Source organism: Penicillium angulare (genome assembly GCF_028827245.1).
Source record: "Penicillium angulare strain IBT 27051 chromosome Unknown utg000004l_segment0_segment0, whole genome shotgun sequence".
Taxonomy (NCBI): Eukaryota; Fungi; Ascomycota; class Eurotiomycetes; order Eurotiales; family Aspergillaceae; genus Penicillium; species Penicillium angulare.
In genome coordinates, this window is record NW_026623163.1 from 8,727,172 (window position 1) to 8,748,401 (window position 21,230).

Genomic DNA, 21,230 nt, shown 5'->3' on the forward strand with positions numbered 1-21,230 from the left:
GGGTAAATTGGAGATATAAAGAGGAATATTTTCGTGATGATTTTGAAATATGAGACCCAAGCGCCACGCCAGAAATATGCAAATGATATAATACATGTAGTCACTTGTTGATGCAAAGACAAGTGCGAGCTTGGAGATATTTATACAGAAAATTATACAGAGGAAAAAAGCCCGACGAATTGGACTATTTCTTGCTCTCGCCTTCGCCTTCGCCTTCGCCTTCGCCATTGTCCTTATACAGAGTTTGTGAATCTGCCCATGGAAGCGAGGATTTAGTCATTGGCCGAAGACCAAGCTCGGCCATATGGCTCCAAATGCGCTCGTGTCTCTTTTCCCATCGTTTGCGCCTACTTTCAACCTCCTCGCCAGACGGCCTCCACTTGCTTTTCAGAATTCGACGAATCGATTCAGGCGAGATCTTGAACTCTTCAGCTAGGACAGCGGTTGTGAATTGCTCGGGCGCACTTGCGTGCAGCTGGCGTATTCCATCCAGTGCATCGGGAGAGAGCTTCTTTGAAGGATTCCAACCTGCGGGAAACTTCTGACTGAGCGCCTGTTTTTGAATCTGCCAATCCTCAGGCCCCATTTTGACTTTGGGCTCTTGGTTTAATTTGTTGATCTTGTTCCATTTCTTATCTGTATCTTTGGCAGTCTTGCGATCTTTGCCGGCTTTGGGGGTTCTGTGAGGTTTCGTGGTGGAGTCGGATGGAGATTTAAAGGAAGTATGGGAGGACTTCACAGAGGTCTTAATATCGGAGGTTTTGAAATGGTCGGAAACCGCGCGATGCGACTGTTCCTGGTCGTGGTGGAACCGACTCGAACTGATTTGCCTAGCTTGTTGAAGAGTTCGAGAATAGCGAACAAAAAGAGAAGGGCGCGGGGAGTGAGGGAGTTCGGAGCAGAAAAATCTATGAAGGGCCCTTGGCAAGGCTAAGCTTGCAGGGGTAGCACATTTTGTTGCCATAATGGAAGGAGTCCTTGGTGCAAAAGGAGAACTGGATATGCGACAGAGAAAAAGATGATGGATGGCAAACATGCGATAAGATAAGAGATTCCGCTGCCTTGACTTTCAGGCGCGAAGATCCATACACGATCCATGGTTCTTGTTTAGATGAACTAATACAGTTTACAAATATTTTAATATTTTAATAGATTGATATTGAGATTTTTGTGGAGAAGAACTTGATTAAGAGCTGATGTATACTATCGTAATGTTCCGTTTCTTGTAAAATCTAACGTCAAACTACTTCATTCCATCGATGCCATCCATAGTAGTAACTATTCATCATGGCGGTATTTAAGCTTGGAGCGTTTTATTCAGCCTTCTTCTTCGAAAGTCTGGATAAATCAAATATCTTAGAACAAGCCCAGTCATTCAACCATTCCCCGAAAATGGTAGTTCTCCACCACGCTCCTCGTGCTAGTCCTCCGGACCAGAACCAATCTGGCCGACCAAACCAACTCCTGAGAAGCCATGGAACCTCATAGCTCAAGGCGCTGGCCACCAGCTCTTTTGAAAACAGCTTAGTATCGTATGGATTTGCTTTGTTGACAAATCTTTGACGTTTCTGGAAAACGTCATCGACAAGAAGATATACCGAGTCTGTGGCTAGACTCCTGTATTCCTTGTTATGAATATTGGATCGCACGGTTCCTGCCATACAAACCATAACTCTCACACCAAGTGGCTCTAGCTCCTGGCGTAAAGTACGGCTATAACTGACAATGGCACCTTTACTGGCACAATAGGCACTGCCAAACGTGTATGGTAACACGGCTGCCGAAGATGCAATGTTGATGACGAGGCCATTGGCCACAATAAGAAAGCCTGAAAAGGTAGAAATCATCGCCATCATTCCAAAAACATTAACCTCAAAGGTTTCCCGAACCTCTGGAATAGAGAGGTCTATTGCGGGATGCACATGAGTGCGGCCTCTAGAAGGAGATTGTTTAGCTTCATCCTGCAATGAGTGTTATAAGAGTACGTCAGCCAATTTACGTACGCATTGTTCACCAAGATATCCAGGTGCCCTCCAGTAATGGTTTGAACGGTTTTGTGACAATTTTCAATGCTCAGGGGATTGGTAACATCAAGTTGGACGGTACTCATTCCCAGCTCAGCCAAATCTGCCAGGACAGACAATTCCCGCGCTGTAGCAATGACATGCAGTCCTAGAGTATGATTAGTGTAATGTATAGTGGATCGATGGATATTATGTTCAGAATTTGAATATTTACCGTACCCTGTTGATTAAATTCGTGACAAAGGGCATGTCCAATGCCACCAGGAGTGCAACTACTCTCGTCAATTCAAAGCCATGTCTCATGAATACCTGCAGTCCATTCTTGCTCACCCTGTAATGAGAACTGTTTTCTTTCCAATATGGGCCGACATTTTTGCCTGGGCCCTGTGAATGCAAGGCAGTGAAAACAAGGGAATCAGACTGTCTCTTGAGCTCTAAGGATACTGTGGCGATGCTCACTGACTGTGAAGCTATCTGACTGTGTTTTGATATGGTACTTGTCACGCAATAAGGATATCACTTGGGGCCGAAAAGGTCCGTGACATCATCTACACGCTCACCGTTTTTTAGCCATAAACATGGACGATCACCATCGTCAGAAGATGGGGGCCGCGGATACCTGATACGGCAACTCTATTTCCAAATTCACGTTAGGGATTATAATCAGATGATTTTCTGAAATTTCTATACTTCTGGGGTGAAGCTAAGAAGGGAAAAATTAAATATATGGAGGATTCAAGATAGAGTTGATGCTATTAAAATTAAATTTATCGAGACTTGGGACGTAACTAAGATAGATAGAATTAATGCTGAATAGATCAATGTGTAATGTTTACTTGGAATGGAGCTACATTACTTGAGGCGGGAGAAAATTTGAAGAACAAAATATAAAATCATTTTGTAGAAACGCTAATATAAACAGGACAAAAATATAAACAAGACAAAGGAAATAAAATACAAGTCAAAAACGCCATCGTAAAAACATAAAAATAATCAATCTATCAATCTATTTACTCCTTGTCCTCGTGATCACTCACTTCAGGAGTGGTGAGGGGATCGGAGACAAGGGATCTTGACTCCTCAGAATCCTCGGCAGAGGTGCCCTGTGACTCTCCTTGCTCGCTCGAGGCCTGCTCGGTTGAGACTTCCTTAGAGTCACCCTCGGGCTTGGAGCCCTCCTCAGGTTTGCTGGCGGCTGCGGAACCCTTGACATTAGGGATAAGCTCAGGTGCCAGTCTTGTGACGGCATCCTCCACCATGTCCTCAACAGTAGCACCACCCAGCAGCTTGAGAACTGGCAAGTCTAGATCAAGCTCACGGGTGAACCAGACTCGCATGTCGACAGCAACGAGAGAGTCGATACCAAGCTCGATCATAGGAGTGCTGGGGGAGATAGCACCATCCTCAGGGCGCATCTGAAGAAGCTTGTACAAGTTGGCGACGAAACCTTCAAGTAGAGCTGCCTTAACACCATCCATGGTAGTCTGCTCCTTGATGTTGTCACGGACAGAGACCTTCTCACCATCAGCGCCGTCGTTGTTCTTGGAGCGCACACGACGGTACCAGGAGAAACGGGGAACATCGATCCATGGGGGAGGGTTGTCGTTGTCACTGTTGACTGGCTTGATACCAGAAGTGAACTCCCAGATACCATCGGAGCCGTTGTCGGGCTTACCAGCCAGCACGGCCTGAGCGAAGTACTGGAGGTAGTCCCACTCGGAGATGTTAGAGTAACCCATCTTCTCGAGACGGTCCAGCAGGTTGGCCTCGCGACGAGTGACATATCCAATACCGTAGATACCAGCCAAGTGCATGACGGAACCAGCAAGTCCTCGCTGGCGACGACCCTCAGCCATACTGGACATGAAACCATTGGCAGCGGCGTAACTGGCCTGTCCAACATTTCCAGTGACATAGGAAAGCGACGAGAAGATGATGAAGAAGTCCAAGTCGTTGTTGGGGAACAAAGCATCGAGGTACTGGGTTCCCTTGACCTTGGGCTCCAGGGTGCCGTTGAAGTCCTCGTATGACTGGTTAGCAACAAGACCATCGTGAAGAACCATGGCACCGTTGCAGACACCAGCCACAGGTGGCATAGTCTCGAGGATGGTGTTGTAAGTCTTCTGGACAGACTCCATGTTGGTGATGTCCATAGGCAAGGCCTTCACAGTGGCATTGGCGTTCATGGCATCCAACCACGCAGCATCAATCTTGGGGTTACGTGAGGTGAGCACAATGTGGCGAGCACCACGCGAGATCAGCCAGCGAGTAAGAGACAGACCAAGGTCACCAGTAAGACCGGCGAGCCAGTAAGTCTTGTCGCCACGGAACTTGACAACATCCTCGGGGGTTCGGAGGGTGCTGGTAGCGAACTCCTGCTCAGGGGACATGTCAAGGGTCTCAATCTTGAAGTGAGACTTGTCCTGTTGGTAGCTGGTAATGTCAGCCAGAGTCAGCTCCTCGACATGCTCAGTAGTGTCAAGGTCGGAGTGGTCCTTGTAGAAGGTCTCAGCCTGCGTAAGCAGGTTAAGAATATCCGCAGATGACTCAAGATCAGCACGCTCGCCCAAGAACTTGTCAGAAGAGACACGCTTGACCCAAGATGGGAGGTGTGCCTCCAGATGGGCACCAGAACGGGCCGATTCATGCTCGCCTGTGAAGTAGGCGTAGGTAGACAGCTTGGCAGGCAGAATAGACTTAATCTTGCGACGGTGAGCAGCGGGGTGGACGAAGTTAATCTGCACATCGTTGCTCTGGCGCAAGGGGTCGGAGGTTGTCAGACCAACAGCGATGTTGCGAGAGCGAGACAAGTCTGTCAGAGCAACAGTCAAAGCATCGGTTGGCTCGTGAACCAACAGTGAGGTGTTCTTGGTAGTCTGCGAGACCAAGTAGTTACCAAGAAGGAAGTTCGTAGCAGCCACAAGGAGCTCCTGAGTCTGGTCCTCGGGAACGTCAACACGAAGAACCTGGTTCTCAGGGATAGAGATCTTCGATTGCACGGTCTCAGTCAGAGCCAGAACGGTCTGGTCTTCTCCAACAACCTTACCGACAAGCAGGTGAACAGATCCAACGGAAGGAACTGCAAGAGCTGCCAAGGTAGTGCGGAGAGTCTCGATCTCAACAAGGTTAGTGCGCTCCTCAACTTCCCAGTGAGCCTTCTTGACCTGGTGAAGCTCAGTGACACCCTTATTGCTGTCGAGAGAAAGAACAGTATCCTTGAGAGAAACCTTGTTGTGGACCTTTCGGCGGGAGGCGTTGTATTGCTGGTCCAGGCCATCGCAAGGAGCCATACGTGGGATCCACTTCTCACCACCCACGGCGCGAATCTCACGCTCCAAGACCCAGCTGGTGACGTAGGTCTCAGCCCAGTTCTTCCAGTTCTGGGAAACAACCTTTCGCAAAAGGGTGCTGGCAATGTACTTGGTATCGATGGGCTCATTGGTCGCGAAATCAAGAAGAGAAATGCGAAGATCAGGCTTCTCATGAACCAGAGCACGGGACACACCAACCATCATGTTGGCAAATGCGTTGTCACCGCTCACACCACGAGTCATCCAGAGAATGTTGAGTGCCTTCTCAGAAAGAAGCTGAATGGCGCTCCATCGCTCAGCAGTGAAGGGGTTGAAAATGTTGTGGTCGAGCTCCATGAAACTGATGACCAGCTGCTTTGGCTCAAATTGCTCGGCCTTCAAGTCCTCAACCTTGGCAACAATCTCGACCTCAGTTGTGAAGGGCTTGAGAAGCTCAAGGACCTCTTCCTGAATACGAGCGGTGGCTTCGGTCTCACCAGAAATGACAAGAAGCTTAGGAACCTTGATGGATCCCTCGTTGTCAAGGTTAAGTGGCTCTCTGATGAGCTGCATCTGGGTGTCGACAGCCTGGGTCAGCATAAGAGTGAAGGGAACAGCGGACAGACCAGTCTCAGGAGTGGCAGTGTCAACACCGGAGAAGCCAGCCTTCTTCAAAGCTGAATCCCAGTCCTTCTTGGCGAGAAGAGGCTGCTCAACGCGCTCATCATTCTCTTCCTCGGTAACCCACCAAGATGGCGACAGACCACCAAAGAAGGAAGAGTGCACGACACCGGTCTCAGTAGTCTCGAGGAGAACAAGGAATCCACCAGCCTTGAGAAGCTTGCGGGCATTAGTCAGGGTCTCATCAATGCTCTTGGAGGCGTGCAAGCCTCGAGAGGCGACAATGAGGTCGTAGCTTTCCTCACGGAAACCTTGCTCTTCAAGGTCCTTCTCCAAGTCGAAGGCCCGGTAACCGAAGCGAGAGTCATGCTCCTTGAAAAGCTCTTGGGCCTCCTCGAAGAGATCGTTGGTAAGATCAGTGTAAGTGTAGGAACCAACGTGGTAACCGACACGGTTCAGGATCGCCTCAGTGGCAGCACCGGCACCGGCGTTGATCTCGAGAATATCCATCTGCTTGGCCTTATGACCAAGCTGGCCAACAAGATCCCCGAGGAAGTCGGTGTACTCAGAAGTACCATATGTCTGGACGTTGCTCAGAGCGTTGGCATCACCGAAAACATCCTCAACGGAGGTCTCGCCACGGACAAGAGAAACGAGGTTCTCTCCAAGGGTCATGACAGTCTGGAAAGCTTCGTCCTCCATAGCGTAACTGTATCATAGCGATTAGTAAATTCTCTTCAAATATCCTTGTGTTGTTGTTTTGACTTACTCATTCAACTGGGACTCCAGGGACTCCCTAGAGTCGCTCAGCCACTCTTTCTTGATGGTTGGGTGAGATCCTTCAGCCACAGCATTGACGACGGAAGTAGCCCAGGCAAGGTACTTCCTGTTCTGAGGTTCCGCATCTTGGATATCCTCGGGCTTGATGCTGTCATGCAGCTGCTTCATGTAAGAGAAGCAGACACGCTCGAAGAACTCGGCCTTCTCCACGTTCTCAGAGTCCTGCTCCCAGAACTTCTTGAAAGAGCGGGTGGCATCGTTTCGCTCAGTGTCCCAGAAGATCTTGGAGAACTTCTGGCCATCATCCTTGGCAGTGATCTGAGTCACTGGAGTAACGGAAAGACCCTCAATTTGCATGATGGCGTTGCCGTTCTCGTCGAAGACATCGATGTCACCAGCAATATCCAAGTTGGATCGGTCCACCTCAACATTGGCATCGAAGGAAAGATCGGTGTCAACACAGCCAGTCTTGCAGGTAGAGGGGTTGACCTTGATTGAGCGGATGATGGTAGGAACCATCAATGTCCAGAGCTGACCGTCACCGGGTGCTCCGATGGCACCGAACAGACCTTGGAATGCAACATCCAGGGGTGCGGGGTGAACAATCAAGTCGGGCTTGTATCCATCTTCGGATGCTGTGTGGATAGTACCAGAAGATGTCATGGTGCGACGGTTCATGTAGGTGACAGTCTTGAACATGCCATCGTAGTTGTAGCCCAGCTTGGCGAGAGAGTTGTAAAAGATCTCGGGGTCGACATCGGTCATCTTGTCGGCCTCGGATCGAGGCTCGCGAGCGGGAAGGGTGTCCGCGGTACCGAGACCAAGGGTGAGCTTAACACGAGCTGTAGCGTGGGTGGCCAAAGGTGCGTCCTTGGAGGGAACGGCTGAGCAGGTGTAGTCGAAGGTGACGAGACCAGAAGTGTCATCATGCAAGATGTTGCTAAGACTCACAACGATCTCAACACCAACTTGCTCATCCATGAAACCCAAGGCGCGGTGGATCTTCAGATCCTCAAGCTCGACGAGTTCAATCTGCTCACCGAAGTCATCCGCAAAACCCTTGCTGGCCTCAATAGCCATAGAAGCGAAACCAGCACCGGGGAAGATAGTCTGGCCCTGGATAGAGTGACCACGGGTCCAAGGCATCTCGGTTGGCTTCAAGAAGTTGCGCCAGCGCATCTCATTTTCACCACTGTCAATACGGTTGCCCAGCAACTCATGGGGAGGGGTGCTACGCATACGCATAGCCTTCGACAGACGAGATTCAGCCCAGAAGACCTGGTTGTGGTCCCAGGAGTAGGCAGGGGTTGTACGCAGGAACTTGGGCTTGTCAAGAGGATCGCTGACAAAAGCACCATCGAGAGCTCCGTAGTTCAAGTCAGTGGTACCGACATTAGCCCACACGGCACCAATTGCATCGGAGAAAGCCTCGACATCGTCTGACTTGCGACCGAGCACGCCGGAGTAAGGAACCATAGAACCAACAGCTTCTTCAATGACGAGACTGGCTGGTCCCTTGAGAGCTGGGTGAGGACCAACCTCCAAGGCCAAAGCTGGGGCACCCTCGGCCTTGACAGCGGCCTCGAGAGCCTGGGAGAACAGTACAGGCTGGAGCAGATTGTCTCTCCAGTATGAGCCAGCAAGCTGCTCCTTCATGTCACCAGTGACAAGGTCACCTCCGAGCACCGAAGAGTACCACTTGCATGAAGGGTTAGGGTCGCAGGCGGCAACCTTGTTGCGGGCCATCGCATCCATGTACGGCTCAGAGCAAGGCTCCATGTGGTGCGAGTGGTAAGCAGTGTCGACCTTGAGTTGACGCACGAACTTGCTCTCATCCTCGAAGATGAACTTAGCACGCTCAATTGCCTTCTCGTCACCAGATACAGTCACACTGGCGGAGGAGTTGCTAGCAGCAACGTTGAATCGTCCGTGACGCTTCATGGTTGGAAGCTCGGCCAATTCTCTGGCATCCTCCATGGAAGTACCAACAGCCATCATTGAGCCAGAGACATCGCCAGGAGCTCCGGCCAGCTTACCATAGAGACCACGGTAGTACGCAATACGAATGGCATCGCGAGCACTGAGGAAGCCAGCAGCAAAAGCAGCTCCGATCTCACCAGAAGAGTGACCGACCACAACATCAAAGGTGACACCAGCCTGCTTCAGCAGCTCAACGAGAACGATCTGCAGGGCGGCACACAGGGGCTGAGAGTAGGTACCTTCCATAATGCGAGACTCATCAGCAGGCTTAGCCAGTTCTCCTTGAAGGGTCCAGTCGGGGCGGTCTTGCTCTGGAAGGGCCTGCAGAGTCTCATCCAGTGCCTTGATCAGGGATTCGGCGAAAGGAGAGGTCTCAATTAGCTTGTAACCCATGCGGGCCCATTGGGCACCCTGACCAGTGAAGACACCCAGGATCTTGGTAGCCTTGTGGGAGGGACGAACACCAAGAGCGGTGCCGTCGCTCTTCTTGGCCTCCATTGCAGCGTTAAGCTTGCTGCGCAGAGTGTCCAGTGTAAGGGCAGAGACAGGAACACGGATAGGGAAGGCAGAGCGGCGAGAGAGAGTCCAGGCCAAGTCGCGAATGTTGGTGTTCTCGACATCGACCTCATCCAAGAAGGCAAGGTACTTCTCGATCTGGGCGCTCAGTGCCTTCTCAGAGTTGGCTGAGAACAAGAATGGCACCGGTGAGGTTGTATCCCGAGTAGCAACTTCAGCGACAGCAGTGGCGGGCTCGTAAGACTCAATGATAGCGTGGGCGTTGGCACCACCAAAGCCAAAGCTGTTGACACTGGCACGCTTGGGGACACCGGCAGGCAATGTAGGCCATGGCTGAGCCGCCTTAACGATCTCGAGCTTACCGTAGTAAGGCTCAACATCCGGGTTGAGCTCATCAAAGTGCATGTTGGGAGGAATGAATCCATGCTTCATGGCAAGAGATGCTCGGATCAAGCCAGCGAGTCCAGCAGTACCCTCAGTGTGACCAATGATAGTCTTGATGGATCCGACGTAGAGCTTGTCGTTGGGGTCCTCGCTGGCGTTTTCGCCGAAGAAAGCCCGGTAGATAGCACCGGCCTCCTGGGGGTCACCAGCCTTGGTACCAGTACCGTGAGCCTCGAAGTACTGGCAGCGGTCCTTCACGAGGTCGAGACCGGCCTTGGCATACGTCTGGCGGATAAGCTGAGCCTGGGCGGTGCTGCTGGGCATGGTGATTCCGGGAGTGCGACCGTCTTGGTTCACACCGGTCTCACGAATAACACAGTCGATGGTATCACCGTCGGCGATGGCGTCGCTGAGACGCTTGAGAATGACGGCAGCGACACCCTCACCACGGGCGTAACCATCGGCCTTGTTATCCCACATGCGACTGCGGCCAGTGGGCGAAAGCATGCTAACGTTACTTTCGGCAACATAGTTGGCTGTTGGCGTAAGCTGGTTAGTATTGAAAAAACTTGAAATGTTTGGAATAATAAGGAGGATAGAAGCCGAGAATACTTACTGGGTCCAAAGATCAAGTTAGCTCCAGCCGCGACTGCGACATTTGATGTTCCGTTCCGGAGAGTCTCAACTGCCTGATGTGTGGCAATAAGACTGGAGGAGCAGGCAGTATCAATAGTCATAGAAGGACCGGTCCTGGAAAGGAACAATTGTAAGCTAAATCCTGCAAGATAGGAAACAGTATGCTTAATAATGAATTACTCACCAATTAAAGTAATAAGAAATTCGGTTAGATAGAATGCTAGCGGCAGTACCAGTAGCAGCATACTTGGGGATCGACTCCAAGTCATGGTATGTAATATGCGCATAATCGTTACACATCAGACCGACATAAACGGCGGTTTGAGTGCCAGATAGCTCCTCAATTTTATGACCCGAGGCTTCCAGCGCCTCATAAACGACCTCCATCAGAACCCGCTGTTGGGGGTCGATTCCATCCGCCTCGGAACCAGGAATGTTGAAGAACTGAGCATCAAACTGGCGCGTATCCTCATCAATCAAATAAGAGTTCAGTACGTTACTGGTTCCATGGTGACTACCATCCTTGTGGTAGAAACCGTCCGCATTGAAGCGGTCAATCTTGCTTCCGACGTCGCGTGGTGATTTCATAAGCTCCCAGAGCTTGGAAGGAGAGGTGGAAGCGCCTGGAAATCGGCAACCAGTACCGATGACGGCGATAGGCTCGTTCACGTAAGACATTGCGAGTAATTATTGCTAGGAATGCTTCGAAATGCTAGGAAGGATGGATAAATAGAGTGATCGATAATGTCGAAGGAGAGTGTTTGAGAAGCGAAGTCGCTAGTAGAATTGAAGCTGGGTGAATAATAGATAGAATGAAGAGAATAGAGTGAGAAGGTAGTCAGCCCAGATGTGTTTGATTTATGATGACCTAGTTGAAGTCGAGAGCTTCGATAGTTATATACCGTAGTGTGCCATGGATTCATAACTACCCTAAAATCTGACGAATCAACGCTATCTGCAGGATGCATACAGCCTGACAAGCCAGTGTAGTAGACCAGTGGGGCCAATATTCACAGGTACCCGCACGGCCCCAAAGCCCCCAAAATATACTCCCAGGAGCGTCTTAGACCATTATCACATTTGGGCCCCCATTGGGGGCCTTTTTAGTGGCAACCCCCAAAAACAGTAATGACTTGCCAAATTTGATTAGTGTGATTGGTGCATGATCGGGAACAATGACGATGATTCGGGAACTTTAAAGATTTATTTAGTTCATTGTGTTTTCTTTTGTCCCCGGGGCCAATTCTTCCAGAATAACTCCGACCACGAGAGTGGAGTGTTTCATTTCATGCTTGGGGGCTATACGGTCGCTTACTGGAGGAGAATGAGTAGGGGTTTTCGGCAACAGATCGGTCATTAGTCTTACGTACATCATAGTTAACTAGCCTCTGAAGAAACGATGACCTAACCCTTTTAGAATCCGTCTTGAAACAAGCTCCACTGGAGTAACCGCGCTTCCTTGCTAACACAGATTACTGCAGCTGTTGGAACTAGCCCGTCGCAGCTTTTGGCCCCGTGTTGTCTGAGGGCATCAAGGTAGCCTTATCAAGTTTCCCCAGCCCCGTGCGTCATAGTCAGCACTTCACGCCCCAAGGCTTTTAGTGCTGATTGGATGGAAGTTGGAGATGTGCTAGCCATACATGCAAATTGATCCTTCAGGCAAGTAATCTCAATATTGATGATGGTTCACAAAGTAGTAGCACGTGAGTAGGGCGTTCTTCATTCTTCCATACTAACCTAGATGGTCAACAAGATACTCTACTAAGCAGCCAATGTAAGACTAAATGGATATTCTAAGCACATTAAACCCAAAGGTCGTGTGCTGTTCAATTCGATGTCTCAATCAAAACTCAAAGGTAGCATTTTAAAATATACATCCCGAATCTTTTTATAGCAGGAATGGGAGGTTTCAATAGTACTAGTAGTATTTTCAAGCTTTACTTTCAAAATTGTAATTTGAAGTTTCATTTCTAGACCAACAGTAGCCAAATATGTTTAATCTTTCAAATAATTGCAAACTTGAAGATTTGAAAAGACGGCGTCGAAAATGTAGTGTGAATTAATCTCAGTGAACAACATGTAATCAAAAAAGATGGTTAATTTATTTGATCAAACTTGAAGCAATAATGCATTGGTACTATAGGAGAGCTTGCTAATCATATTCATAAAACATATCAAAGATTTCCACCACTAGAAACTGTAGATCTAATCTTTCTTTTTCCACAACGCAATCTTACAGCCGCTCTGGCAGCTCATGGTAACAGCCAAATGCTCCTTCCAGGGCAAAGGATCTCTAGGCTCAATACGCCCAAAAGTTTGTAACATCCGAGCCACGAGGTAGCTAGTCTCAACCAGGGCACTTTGCTGCCCCAAGCACAATCTGGGCCCTCCATTGAAGGGCTTAATTTGTTAAGTTAGCGCGCTGGATCTTGTGGATTTTTGAGTTTGGCAACTCCTTCAAGGAGGCAGGGGTAAGCATGATCGTCTGGAATGGAGTAAACTCACCAGATAGCCCCATCCAGGTCGTAGAGGGTTCTTCTCATCCAACCAGCGCTCAGGACGGAAAGCCTCTGCGTCATTGCCCCAGGTTTCTGGGAGACGGTGCAAAGCCCAGACAGAGTAGAACATACGGGCTCCTTTGGGAACGAACATGGGGGATAGCCCATCTGGGCCTCCACCACGTGGAAGTGTAGTATCCTTTAGTGCATAGCGTGCATTGATTGGTACCGGAGGAAAGAGGCGAAGAGCTGTTATTCAGTGTCAGCATGTTTTTTCTGACGGAAAAAAAAAGGATTGGAGGTTTTTACTCTCATTGAGGACAGCCTTCAAGTACGGCATCTCCTTCAGAACCTTATAGTCGGGGATTTGACCACCCGCCATTGCTTCAATCTCTTGGTTTAGCTTGTCCCACTTTTCAGGGTTACGAGACAAGAGATAGAAAACACTGCTAAGCAAGCCGGCAGTTGTATCTCTTGCTGCAAGTAGAATGTTCAACAACTCATTTCTGATTTGAATAGGATCGTTGGATTGTTCTGCCAACTCCGCGAGCAAGTTGTATCTACCAACTTTGTTGCCACCACGAAGAGCTTCATGGATGTATCCATCAGTGAATTTATGAACGTTGGCACATGCCTCTTTGAATTTACGTCCACCAACAAGGAATGCAAGCTTGCCCACTTCCTCACGTTTGTGAAGAAATGATGCTGCGTAGTCGAACCCTTCGGAGAACTCCTGCGAGGCTGTCCCAGGTGCGCTTCCTTGAGTGTGCACTGAGTGCCCAAGTAAGAAGTCCGTAGCACTGTCGATGGTAAGATTGAAGAACAAGGGCTGCAAATCAACTGTCACGCCATCTTCGGTGGGAAGGCATGAAATTAAAGCTTGTACATGCGTTTCAAATGTTTCCAAGTCGGAAACCTGTGAACGTGTGAAACCAGGACGAATCAAAGCCTATTAAAATGTTAGGATGTTTTCAATGGTCCTTATTTGACGGAAAGCCAGAACCTGAGACCTACTCTAGAATGCTGCCATGATGGGCCATCCGTGGTGAAGATTCCCCTGCCCAATAGAGGTCCCCATGCGGATTCTCTGGGACCAATACCAAAGTCGGTGAATTTGGTTGCAAGAATAGTTTTAATGCACTCTGGATCGCATGTTGTAATGACTTCATGTCCCAGGATAATAATAGTGTGAGTGCGGCCAAATTTCATGGCTCTGTTGAAAGATTCTGGCAGAGCGACATGGTCATCTCGAGCTTTTTTCATCAACTTGTACGCTCGCCAACCAATAATTCGTTCACTCTGGGGACTGCGGACTGGTGGCTTGCAGTGATTGGCTTTTTTAAAAGCTCGAATCTCCAAATATCGACGAATTCGTGCACATAACAGCACCAATACCGCGCCGGCAATAATATAAGAGAAATGCATGGTGTCAAAGTCGTTGTGCTTTACCCACTCACTTCGTGTAACAATTTGACTCTGTCAGATAGAAAATGCGTAGAAAATATGGAGTATTAAATTGACAATGTCGATGATATGGAGAAAATATGGTAGAATTGGATAGCTTGCGCAATATTCAACGACCTGCGTTGGAATCAGACAATGTGCAAATTCAAGATGACAAGGAGAGGAATAGACAATCAGCCCAGACTCATGCAACTAGTTTGCTGATTTCAGATTATTTCCTAAAAAGGATATTGATCTTCTCTGTAAGGAAATCCGCTAAACTTGGCCCCCGCAACTCAGATTCTCCGGTGGAGGGCCAAAAAAACTTTTTAAATTAGAATCTGACCGTTCAGCAATCCTCACGTGGTCCTGAATTCTCCTCTACTATGAACTATAATTACACATTTATGGACCTGTCAAGATCTGCACGCGAGCCTAGCCGCCGCTAAGATGGATGGAGAACCGAGGTAGGGGCTAATGCCTGGCCGAACCAGAATAACAATCGGCCCCCACTGGGCGAGGCTATTTGCTAAAACCACTGAAGAGTCAAGCCCCCACTGACGCCATAAGCTAATCTGACACTAGCATAAGCTCACCCTGACGAATCCAGATGCATGGCATTACAGAAATTGAGCCCCCACTGACGCAGCAAAAATCAATTTCTTTTTTAAAAAAAAGGCAACGAACTGGCTCTCAAGGTTGAAACAAGCCCCCATAAGCCTTAGAAGCCCCTGTAAGCCCCCACTGCTAGGTTAGTACGTCATTGCCCATAGTAGGAGATTGGGGGCTGCTAATTAGCCAATCAGAATACGTTGTCCAGGGCGTCTGGTGGGATTATATCTGTACTATTCATGGGCTTCCTCTTATTGTCAAAGCATATATCTTTATAACCTAGGAAACAATCGCTAGGTTAAATTATCTCAGAAGGAACATCACATAAAGCGGGCAATTCAGCATTCCTTCTTTCGTCGTTCCTTCGTTTCACTTTACACCTTTTGACAAATTCATCAAATATTAAACAAAAATGCCTGGTATCGCGAACTTGCCTCCGACAATGAAGGCCCTCATCGCCGGTGAGGACCTTGGATATGAAGTGTCGGATAAGTTACCGATCCCAACCCTTCTGGACCATGAAGTCCTCGTTAAGGTTGAGAGGATAGGATTGAATCCCGTCGATACCAAGCTTATGGGTTCTGAGTTCGTGACTCCTGGTCTTATCTGGGGCTTCGACTGCGCTGGTCGCGTCGTTGCCATTGGTAAGGATGGTCACCGTAATCTGAAGATCGGCGACCGTGTGTGCGGTAGTGCTAGTGGAAGTAAGCTATCATTTGAACTAACACATGGGCGAACTATGCTAACAATGTATCTTCAGTGAACAAATTCAAGCCTGAGGGCGGTGCCTTCGCTGAATATATTAAACTTGATAATGTTCTGGCCTTGAAGGTTCCAGAGCATATGACTATGGAAGAGGCTGCCACTCTGGGAACGGCTCTTGCTTCGGCTTGTATGTCTATGTTCTGGGCTATGCCCTGGTCTCTTGGCCTTCTGGATGGTGAGAGGCCAGAGGGAGGACTCGCCCCTGTTCTGGTATATGGTGGCAGTACTGCGACTGGTACTATGATCATGCAGTTCTTGAAATAGTAAGTATATGATTTAGTTGCCCTTTGCTTCTTAGGTTTCGGATACGCTAACACAGTAATTAGCTGTGGCTTCCCTATTATTACGACTTGCTCGCCCCACAACTTCGATCTAGTCAAGTCTTACGGTGCGGACTACGTGTACGACTACAAGTCTGAGAACTGCGCCCAAAAGATCCGTGAGGATTACGGCAACTGCTTGGAGTGGGTCATTGACTGTATCTCCGAAGATCACTCGATGCGTTTCTGTTACGCTGCCATGGGCCGTGCCGGTGGTAACTATGTCGCGCTGAACCCTATCAACGATACTCTGGCTTCTAAGCGCAAGGTTATCACCCCGGACTGGATTCTGGCTACCCGTATTGCTGGTGACCCTTGTGCCTGGCCTGCTCCTTTCAAGTGCGAGCCTGAGCCCCGTCTTCGTGCACTGTGTGACCCTTGGTTCGATCGTCTCCAGCACATGCTGGACACTGGAGCGATCAAGCCCCACCCACTGCAGCTCGAGCCTAATGGACTGGCAGGTGTGAAGGAAGGTGTGCAGAAGCTTCGTCGCGGTGAGATCTCTGGTACCAAGCTGGTCTACTCTGTCCCATAATTTTTCGAAATTACCTTTTTCTCACGGGCGCATGATACAACGGAATTACTGCGGGGCATATGATTGCCTAACTAAGTAATGTCACTTTTTTGGATTACCCTTTATAGAAACTCATACTCAAACATATGTACCATTATTCCTTAGTATATGCAGGTCAGATTCGACAGGAATACTATTTTGCAAACCTATTTTTTCCTCCTAATTTACATGTTTCTCAACTCCGTAAAATACGCCGCATACGATAAAAATTGTTCACTTCTTGTATAGTATCACGGCGAATGTCTTCTGAAGAAAAGGAAATAAAATTGAATAACTACGAATCATGCGCAATCTAATGTTCTCCCTCATCTACGGATAAAGTCATATTACAAATAGACATAAGAGAGACAGTAGCGATGGGTGCACGATAAAAAGAGTTAATAAAATTGAAAAACGACGAATGATGTGCAATTTAATTTTTTTTTCAATACTTATGACCCATGTTATATCTACTACGAAAGACACTTAACGGATTTATTAGACACGCCTACAGAATATTGGGATAATTATCCAGCTTAAGTACAATCACGACCAAAGAAGGGCGCACATGGCCATTCATATGTCAAAATCATACTGACGATGTTCATCGTCCTCGGTCAAAATAAAAGACAGAAATCGTACAGTGGCAAGTAAGCCGGTGCCCTGGTGGCAATCCACACTGTGCCTATTGAGGAATCTCTTTTAGGAAGCAAGCGCTGAGGCGCTGAAACCATCACCTTTTTGGTCTAAGTTTCGTATTTCGTTTAAACAGCAACATGTTCCCCACCTTCTCTAAGTAGCTTAGATTAGGTTGTAGGCATACAGGCAAATTAACCCCAGATTGTGGCCAAGACATCATATTATGTAAGTCCCATCAGGCAATTCAGGTATTTTCCGACCTATAAGGCGAGTGATCGACACTGGGGCTTACTTCGTTTGGTCGAATATGGCTAATTTACAGTGAAGAACGATCGGCCGCTAAGCGAATTAAGGAAAGTTCAAGTCAAATTGAGCCTATTATTCTGAATAAACGACATCGAGCTTGCCGAATTCGGCAACATCAATGGCGAGATGTTGAAACGCATGGTCCGATTATTCTGGCCTATGGAGTTGTCTGCGTGAAGAAATATTGCCAGATTATACAACCTTGTGGGCTGACTGATTTGCACATTGCTCTAGGAAATACGCAAACGACATATCGTTTTCCCCATATGGAAACGGCATTGAAACTACTCGACTCTGGGTGGCTCAGAGATTACCACGGATTTCAGTCGAATGCGAAGATGAATTGCTTTATTAACAGGGCGTTGGTGCCGCTCAAACAGAGATTTCAATTCATCGCATCATCATTGAACAACTCCAGCTGGCTGGACTCCTTCACTTATACTTTGACTTTTGGTTGTGACTATCGACAGTCGATCTCTTACTCATACTATTTTCTTAATTCGTATTTGAGCTTTACGACAATTATTCCATTATCTTATTGAAACAAGCGCAAAGATGGCGCCTATTGTCTGGAAACTTATCCAGATCGCCATAGTTGGGGCAACCTATGCTGTAGCTCGTTATGGACCAGACGAGGGGTTCACAGCCCGTGTTGGCTGGTTAGGATGTTTCTCTATCTTGGAATCCATCGCTCTCTTTGGATACTTTGTTTATGCCAGAATCATCTGGCCACTATACCTCACCCCTCTTACCAAGCTGCCCCAGGTCAAGGTAAGATAACCCATTTTCTGTTCAAAATCGACAAATACTAACTGAATACAGGGTGGTAGCTGGCTAAATGGTCACTTCCGAGACATTTTCATGAATGGCACTGGCGAGTGTGAGAGAAGATGGTGTGTACCCATCAACATACCCGAATTCTAAATTCATGTTCAACTCTGGGAACCCTTCATTTGCTAACTAAACTTTCTCTATCCAGGATGTATCAAGTTCCTAATGAAGGATTTGTCTACTACCGAAGTCTCCTAAACATGCAACGAGTCATTGTCACATCGCCTCAGGCTGTACAACATATTGCTACCCACACCGATGACTTCAAGAAGCCCTCCCCAGCGAAGGCTATTGCCGGAAAGGTTCTGGGCGAGGGTCTTGTTCTCGCTGAACTTGACAAGCACCGCCATCAACGCCGAGTCTTTATGCCTATTTTTGCTCCTCAGCACATCCGTGAAATGTTCCCTATCTTCTGGGGCAAGACCCGCGAGGTGACTCAGAAGCTGACACAACATGTCCTTGAGTCCCAAACAATCCCCTGGTCTAAGAATGAAGGCGCCGTCTTCGAAATTGGTAACTGGTCATCTCGTGCTGCTCTTGATATCATTGGAATGGCTACCCTTGGTGCGGATTTCGGTTCAATCCAGGATGAGGATGCCCCAATGGCGACCGCTTACCGTCAATCCATTGAGCCATCTCGTGGTCACGTCGCCCATGCTATGCTCAAGGTGTTCATCCCTGAGTGGTACGTTGACATGCTTCCCGACAAGTGGAACTCTGCTCAGGATAACGCCGTGCCTATCATTCGTGGCGAGTTCCGCCGTCTACTGCGTGAGCGACGTTTGAAAGAAGCCGAGAAGACCAACACCGGAAAGGATCTGTTGAGTTTGTGCTTCAAGTACGCCGAGACTGCGAATGCCGATGAGGAAGACACTATCGATCAAATGGCTACTTTCCTGGCAGCTGGTCACGAAACTATCTCCGTTGGAATCACATGGTCTATCTACATGCTTTGCTTACACCCCGAGTGGCAGCCTATCCTTCGTGAGGAAGCTCGTCGCGTCTTCCCAGACCCCAACGCCGATGATGAAAAGAACGGTGCAGGTGTTACCTCTGCTGACCTTGAAAACATGCCCATGATGCAAGCATTCACCCATGAAGTTCTCCGCTGGTTGCCACCTATCCCACAGAACATGCGTGAGCCTCTCCGTGACGTGGTTATTGATGGTGTTCTCATCCCCAAGGGTACTTGGATCGTTGTCCCCTTCAAGGGTCTTCAGCGTGACACTCGCTTCTGGGGTCCTGATGCTGGTGTATTCAACCCTCACCGATTCCTCAACCCCGATGGCACCTTCAAGCCCAGTGGTGGTTGCACCAACAAGTATACCAATCTCTCTTTCTTCCAGGGTAGCCGCAGCTGTGTTGCTCAAGGCTTCTCCAAGGCCGAGATGGCTTGCATTGTCGGTGCTTGGGTTGGTCGCTTCAACTTTGAGCTTGTTGATCAAGAGCTTCACGATGAGGAGAAGATGCCAATCACCCTCGGTAGCTTGTCATCAAGACCTCTTCACGGCCTCGATGTCAAGTGGACCCTTGTGGATGGATGGTAAAAATCCACCTTGCATTCATCAGCGAATCATTTTTGGGGTTTGGTATTGGCGTTTATCTCACGGGAGACAACTTAAATTAGACCTTATTCTTTTCATAGTCAAACTAGTATGAATTCATGCCTATTATGATAAAATCAAAGCTCTTTGTAAAGATCATTTCTTCCGATTCAGATTTTGACTAGCGGCTTAGTGCAGACGACACAAACCGAAAACAAAAGGGGAAAAGGGAATAAATCAGCGGGAATTATTGATGCGAGTTTGCCATCGCACGAATGTCTTCAACACTACCCTTCTTCCATACAATGTCAGGCTTTCTTGTCTTCGACCTAGTTCTGATGGAGAGGATATAACTGCGAGCCGCTGACTGAGTTGAGGATTTGTCTACCCTGTCAGCAAACTCAGATTTCTGGTTCTCAAACAGACATTCAACGCCTCCATTGCAAAGTTTAGCATGGTCAAGGCCCGTTTTGGCCGTAATTATGCGACGGACGATCTCGAGGGCGGAACAAGTTTTGAACGGATGCAAAGATGGCCAAAGGTTGACTTTTCTTAGAATGGTAAGGAAATCCACTACTCTAGTGTCGCCATTGCAATATCTTCTCATCAGAGGATTGTTCGAACAGAAGACGCATCTTTAGATATGACGTGCGGAAGCAAGTCCACAATTGTGACAGACCCATCCACCGTGTTGAATTCGTCCGGATATATTTTGACATGACGGTCAATGAAACAAGGAAAAGTCTAGTCGCGACTAAGCCATCGCCTTTCACGGTTAGGAAATCGTCTCCCGTTCTCGTCAATTGTTTCTGAACTGGAAGTAAGAGCCACGGTAGGCGCCTGCTCCATAACCTCTTCAGTAGCCATACTTGATGGAGGGATAGGCTTGTAGGCAGATTACGGGCAGCAGTTAGGTCAAATCAGACCAATTATGCGTGTTCCACCCGGCAAATAATGAAACTATGTCGCGTCGCGTCGCGTCGCGTTGTGTCAGGTCAGTTCACTGAGCGGTAGAAATTTGGCAGAAATGAGCGTTATCTGATGAGCGGTATCTATGTACCATGGGGCACATAAGTTCGAAGTGATCATGACGGGAAAAGAAGAACAAAAATAATAATAAGCACGTCGCAAGACTACTGGTGTATGTAAAGTTTTCGTCAAACATTAGATCTAATGTATATAACCATATTTATTATAGGTCCATGGTTGTCCCATGCTGGGCTCGGGTCAAGCGTTGTCGTCGATGGTATATATCAGTATATATATAGTACTATATATCCCTTTTTAGATAAAAAGTACTAATTCATTTTTAAAAATTAATAAAAAATTTCAAAATAATAAAATACTAACTATCTTTCATATCATTAATAAAAATATTTCATTAAATATAAAGCAGATACTATAGGATTTTTACTTAAAATAGTTAATGCACCTAACATAATAAATATTATTTATATTATGTCTACATATTCTATTAAAAATCCATTT

At 47.9% G+C, this 21,230-nt stretch overlaps 6 protein-coding genes across 6 annotated transcripts; 2 read left to right on the forward strand and 4 right to left on the reverse strand.

Annotated features, from left to right (window-relative positions):
- Positions 1-184: 184 nt before the first annotated feature.
- rrg9 (mitochondrial ribosome assembly protein RRG9) lies at positions 185-964 on the reverse strand (the record flags this gene model as incomplete). The annotated part of the gene is made up of 1 exon (XM_056923403.1): positions 185-964. One exon carries the CDS (start codon positions 962-964, stop codon positions 185-187), a length of 780 nt encoding a protein of 259 aa, XP_056781440.1.
- Positions 965-1,313: 349 nt separating this feature from the next.
- N7478_007190 (short-chain dehydrogenase) lies at positions 1,314-2,007 on the reverse strand (the record flags this gene model as incomplete). The annotated part of the gene is made up of 2 exons (XM_056923404.1): positions 1,314-1,933; positions 2,004-2,007. 2 exons carry the CDS (start codon positions 2,005-2,007, stop codon positions 1,314-1,316), a joined length of 624 nt encoding a protein of 207 aa, XP_056781441.1.
- A 1,027-nt stretch (positions 2,008-3,034) lies between these two features.
- On the reverse strand, positions 3,035-10,909 carry N7478_007191 (putative polyketide synthase; the record flags this gene model as incomplete). The annotated part of the gene is made up of 4 exons (XM_056923405.1): positions 3,035-6,644; positions 6,705-10,131; positions 10,212-10,345; positions 10,416-10,909. The coding sequence occupies 4 exons, from the start codon at positions 10,907-10,909 to the stop codon at positions 3,035-3,037; spliced, it is 7,665 nt and encodes a 2,554-aa protein (XP_056781442.1).
- Positions 10,910-12,436: 1,527 nt separating this feature from the next.
- N7478_007192 (cytochrome P450) lies at positions 12,437-14,154 on the reverse strand (the record flags this gene model as incomplete). The annotated part of the gene is made up of 4 exons (XM_056923406.1): positions 12,437-12,631; positions 12,737-12,978; positions 13,039-13,678; positions 13,744-14,154. The coding sequence occupies 4 exons, from the start codon at positions 14,152-14,154 to the stop codon at positions 12,437-12,439; spliced, it is 1,488 nt and encodes a 495-aa protein (XP_056781443.1).
- A 1,042-nt stretch (positions 14,155-15,196) lies between these two features.
- Positions 15,197-16,404, forward strand: N7478_007193 (zinc-binding alcohol dehydrogenase family protein; the record flags this gene model as incomplete). The annotated part of the gene is made up of 3 exons (XM_056923407.1): positions 15,197-15,488; positions 15,545-15,812; positions 15,876-16,404. The coding sequence occupies 3 exons, from the start codon at positions 15,197-15,199 to the stop codon at positions 16,402-16,404; spliced, it is 1,089 nt and encodes a 362-aa protein (XP_056781444.1).
- Positions 16,405-17,922: 1,518 nt separating this feature from the next.
- On the forward strand, positions 17,923-19,745 carry N7478_007194 (cytochrome P450; the record flags this gene model as incomplete). The annotated part of the gene is made up of 3 exons (XM_056923408.1): positions 17,923-18,138; positions 18,190-18,260; positions 18,347-19,745. 3 exons carry the CDS (start codon positions 17,923-17,925, stop codon positions 19,743-19,745), a joined length of 1,686 nt encoding a protein of 561 aa, XP_056781445.1.
- Between the last annotated feature and the right edge of the window lie 1,485 nt (positions 19,746-21,230).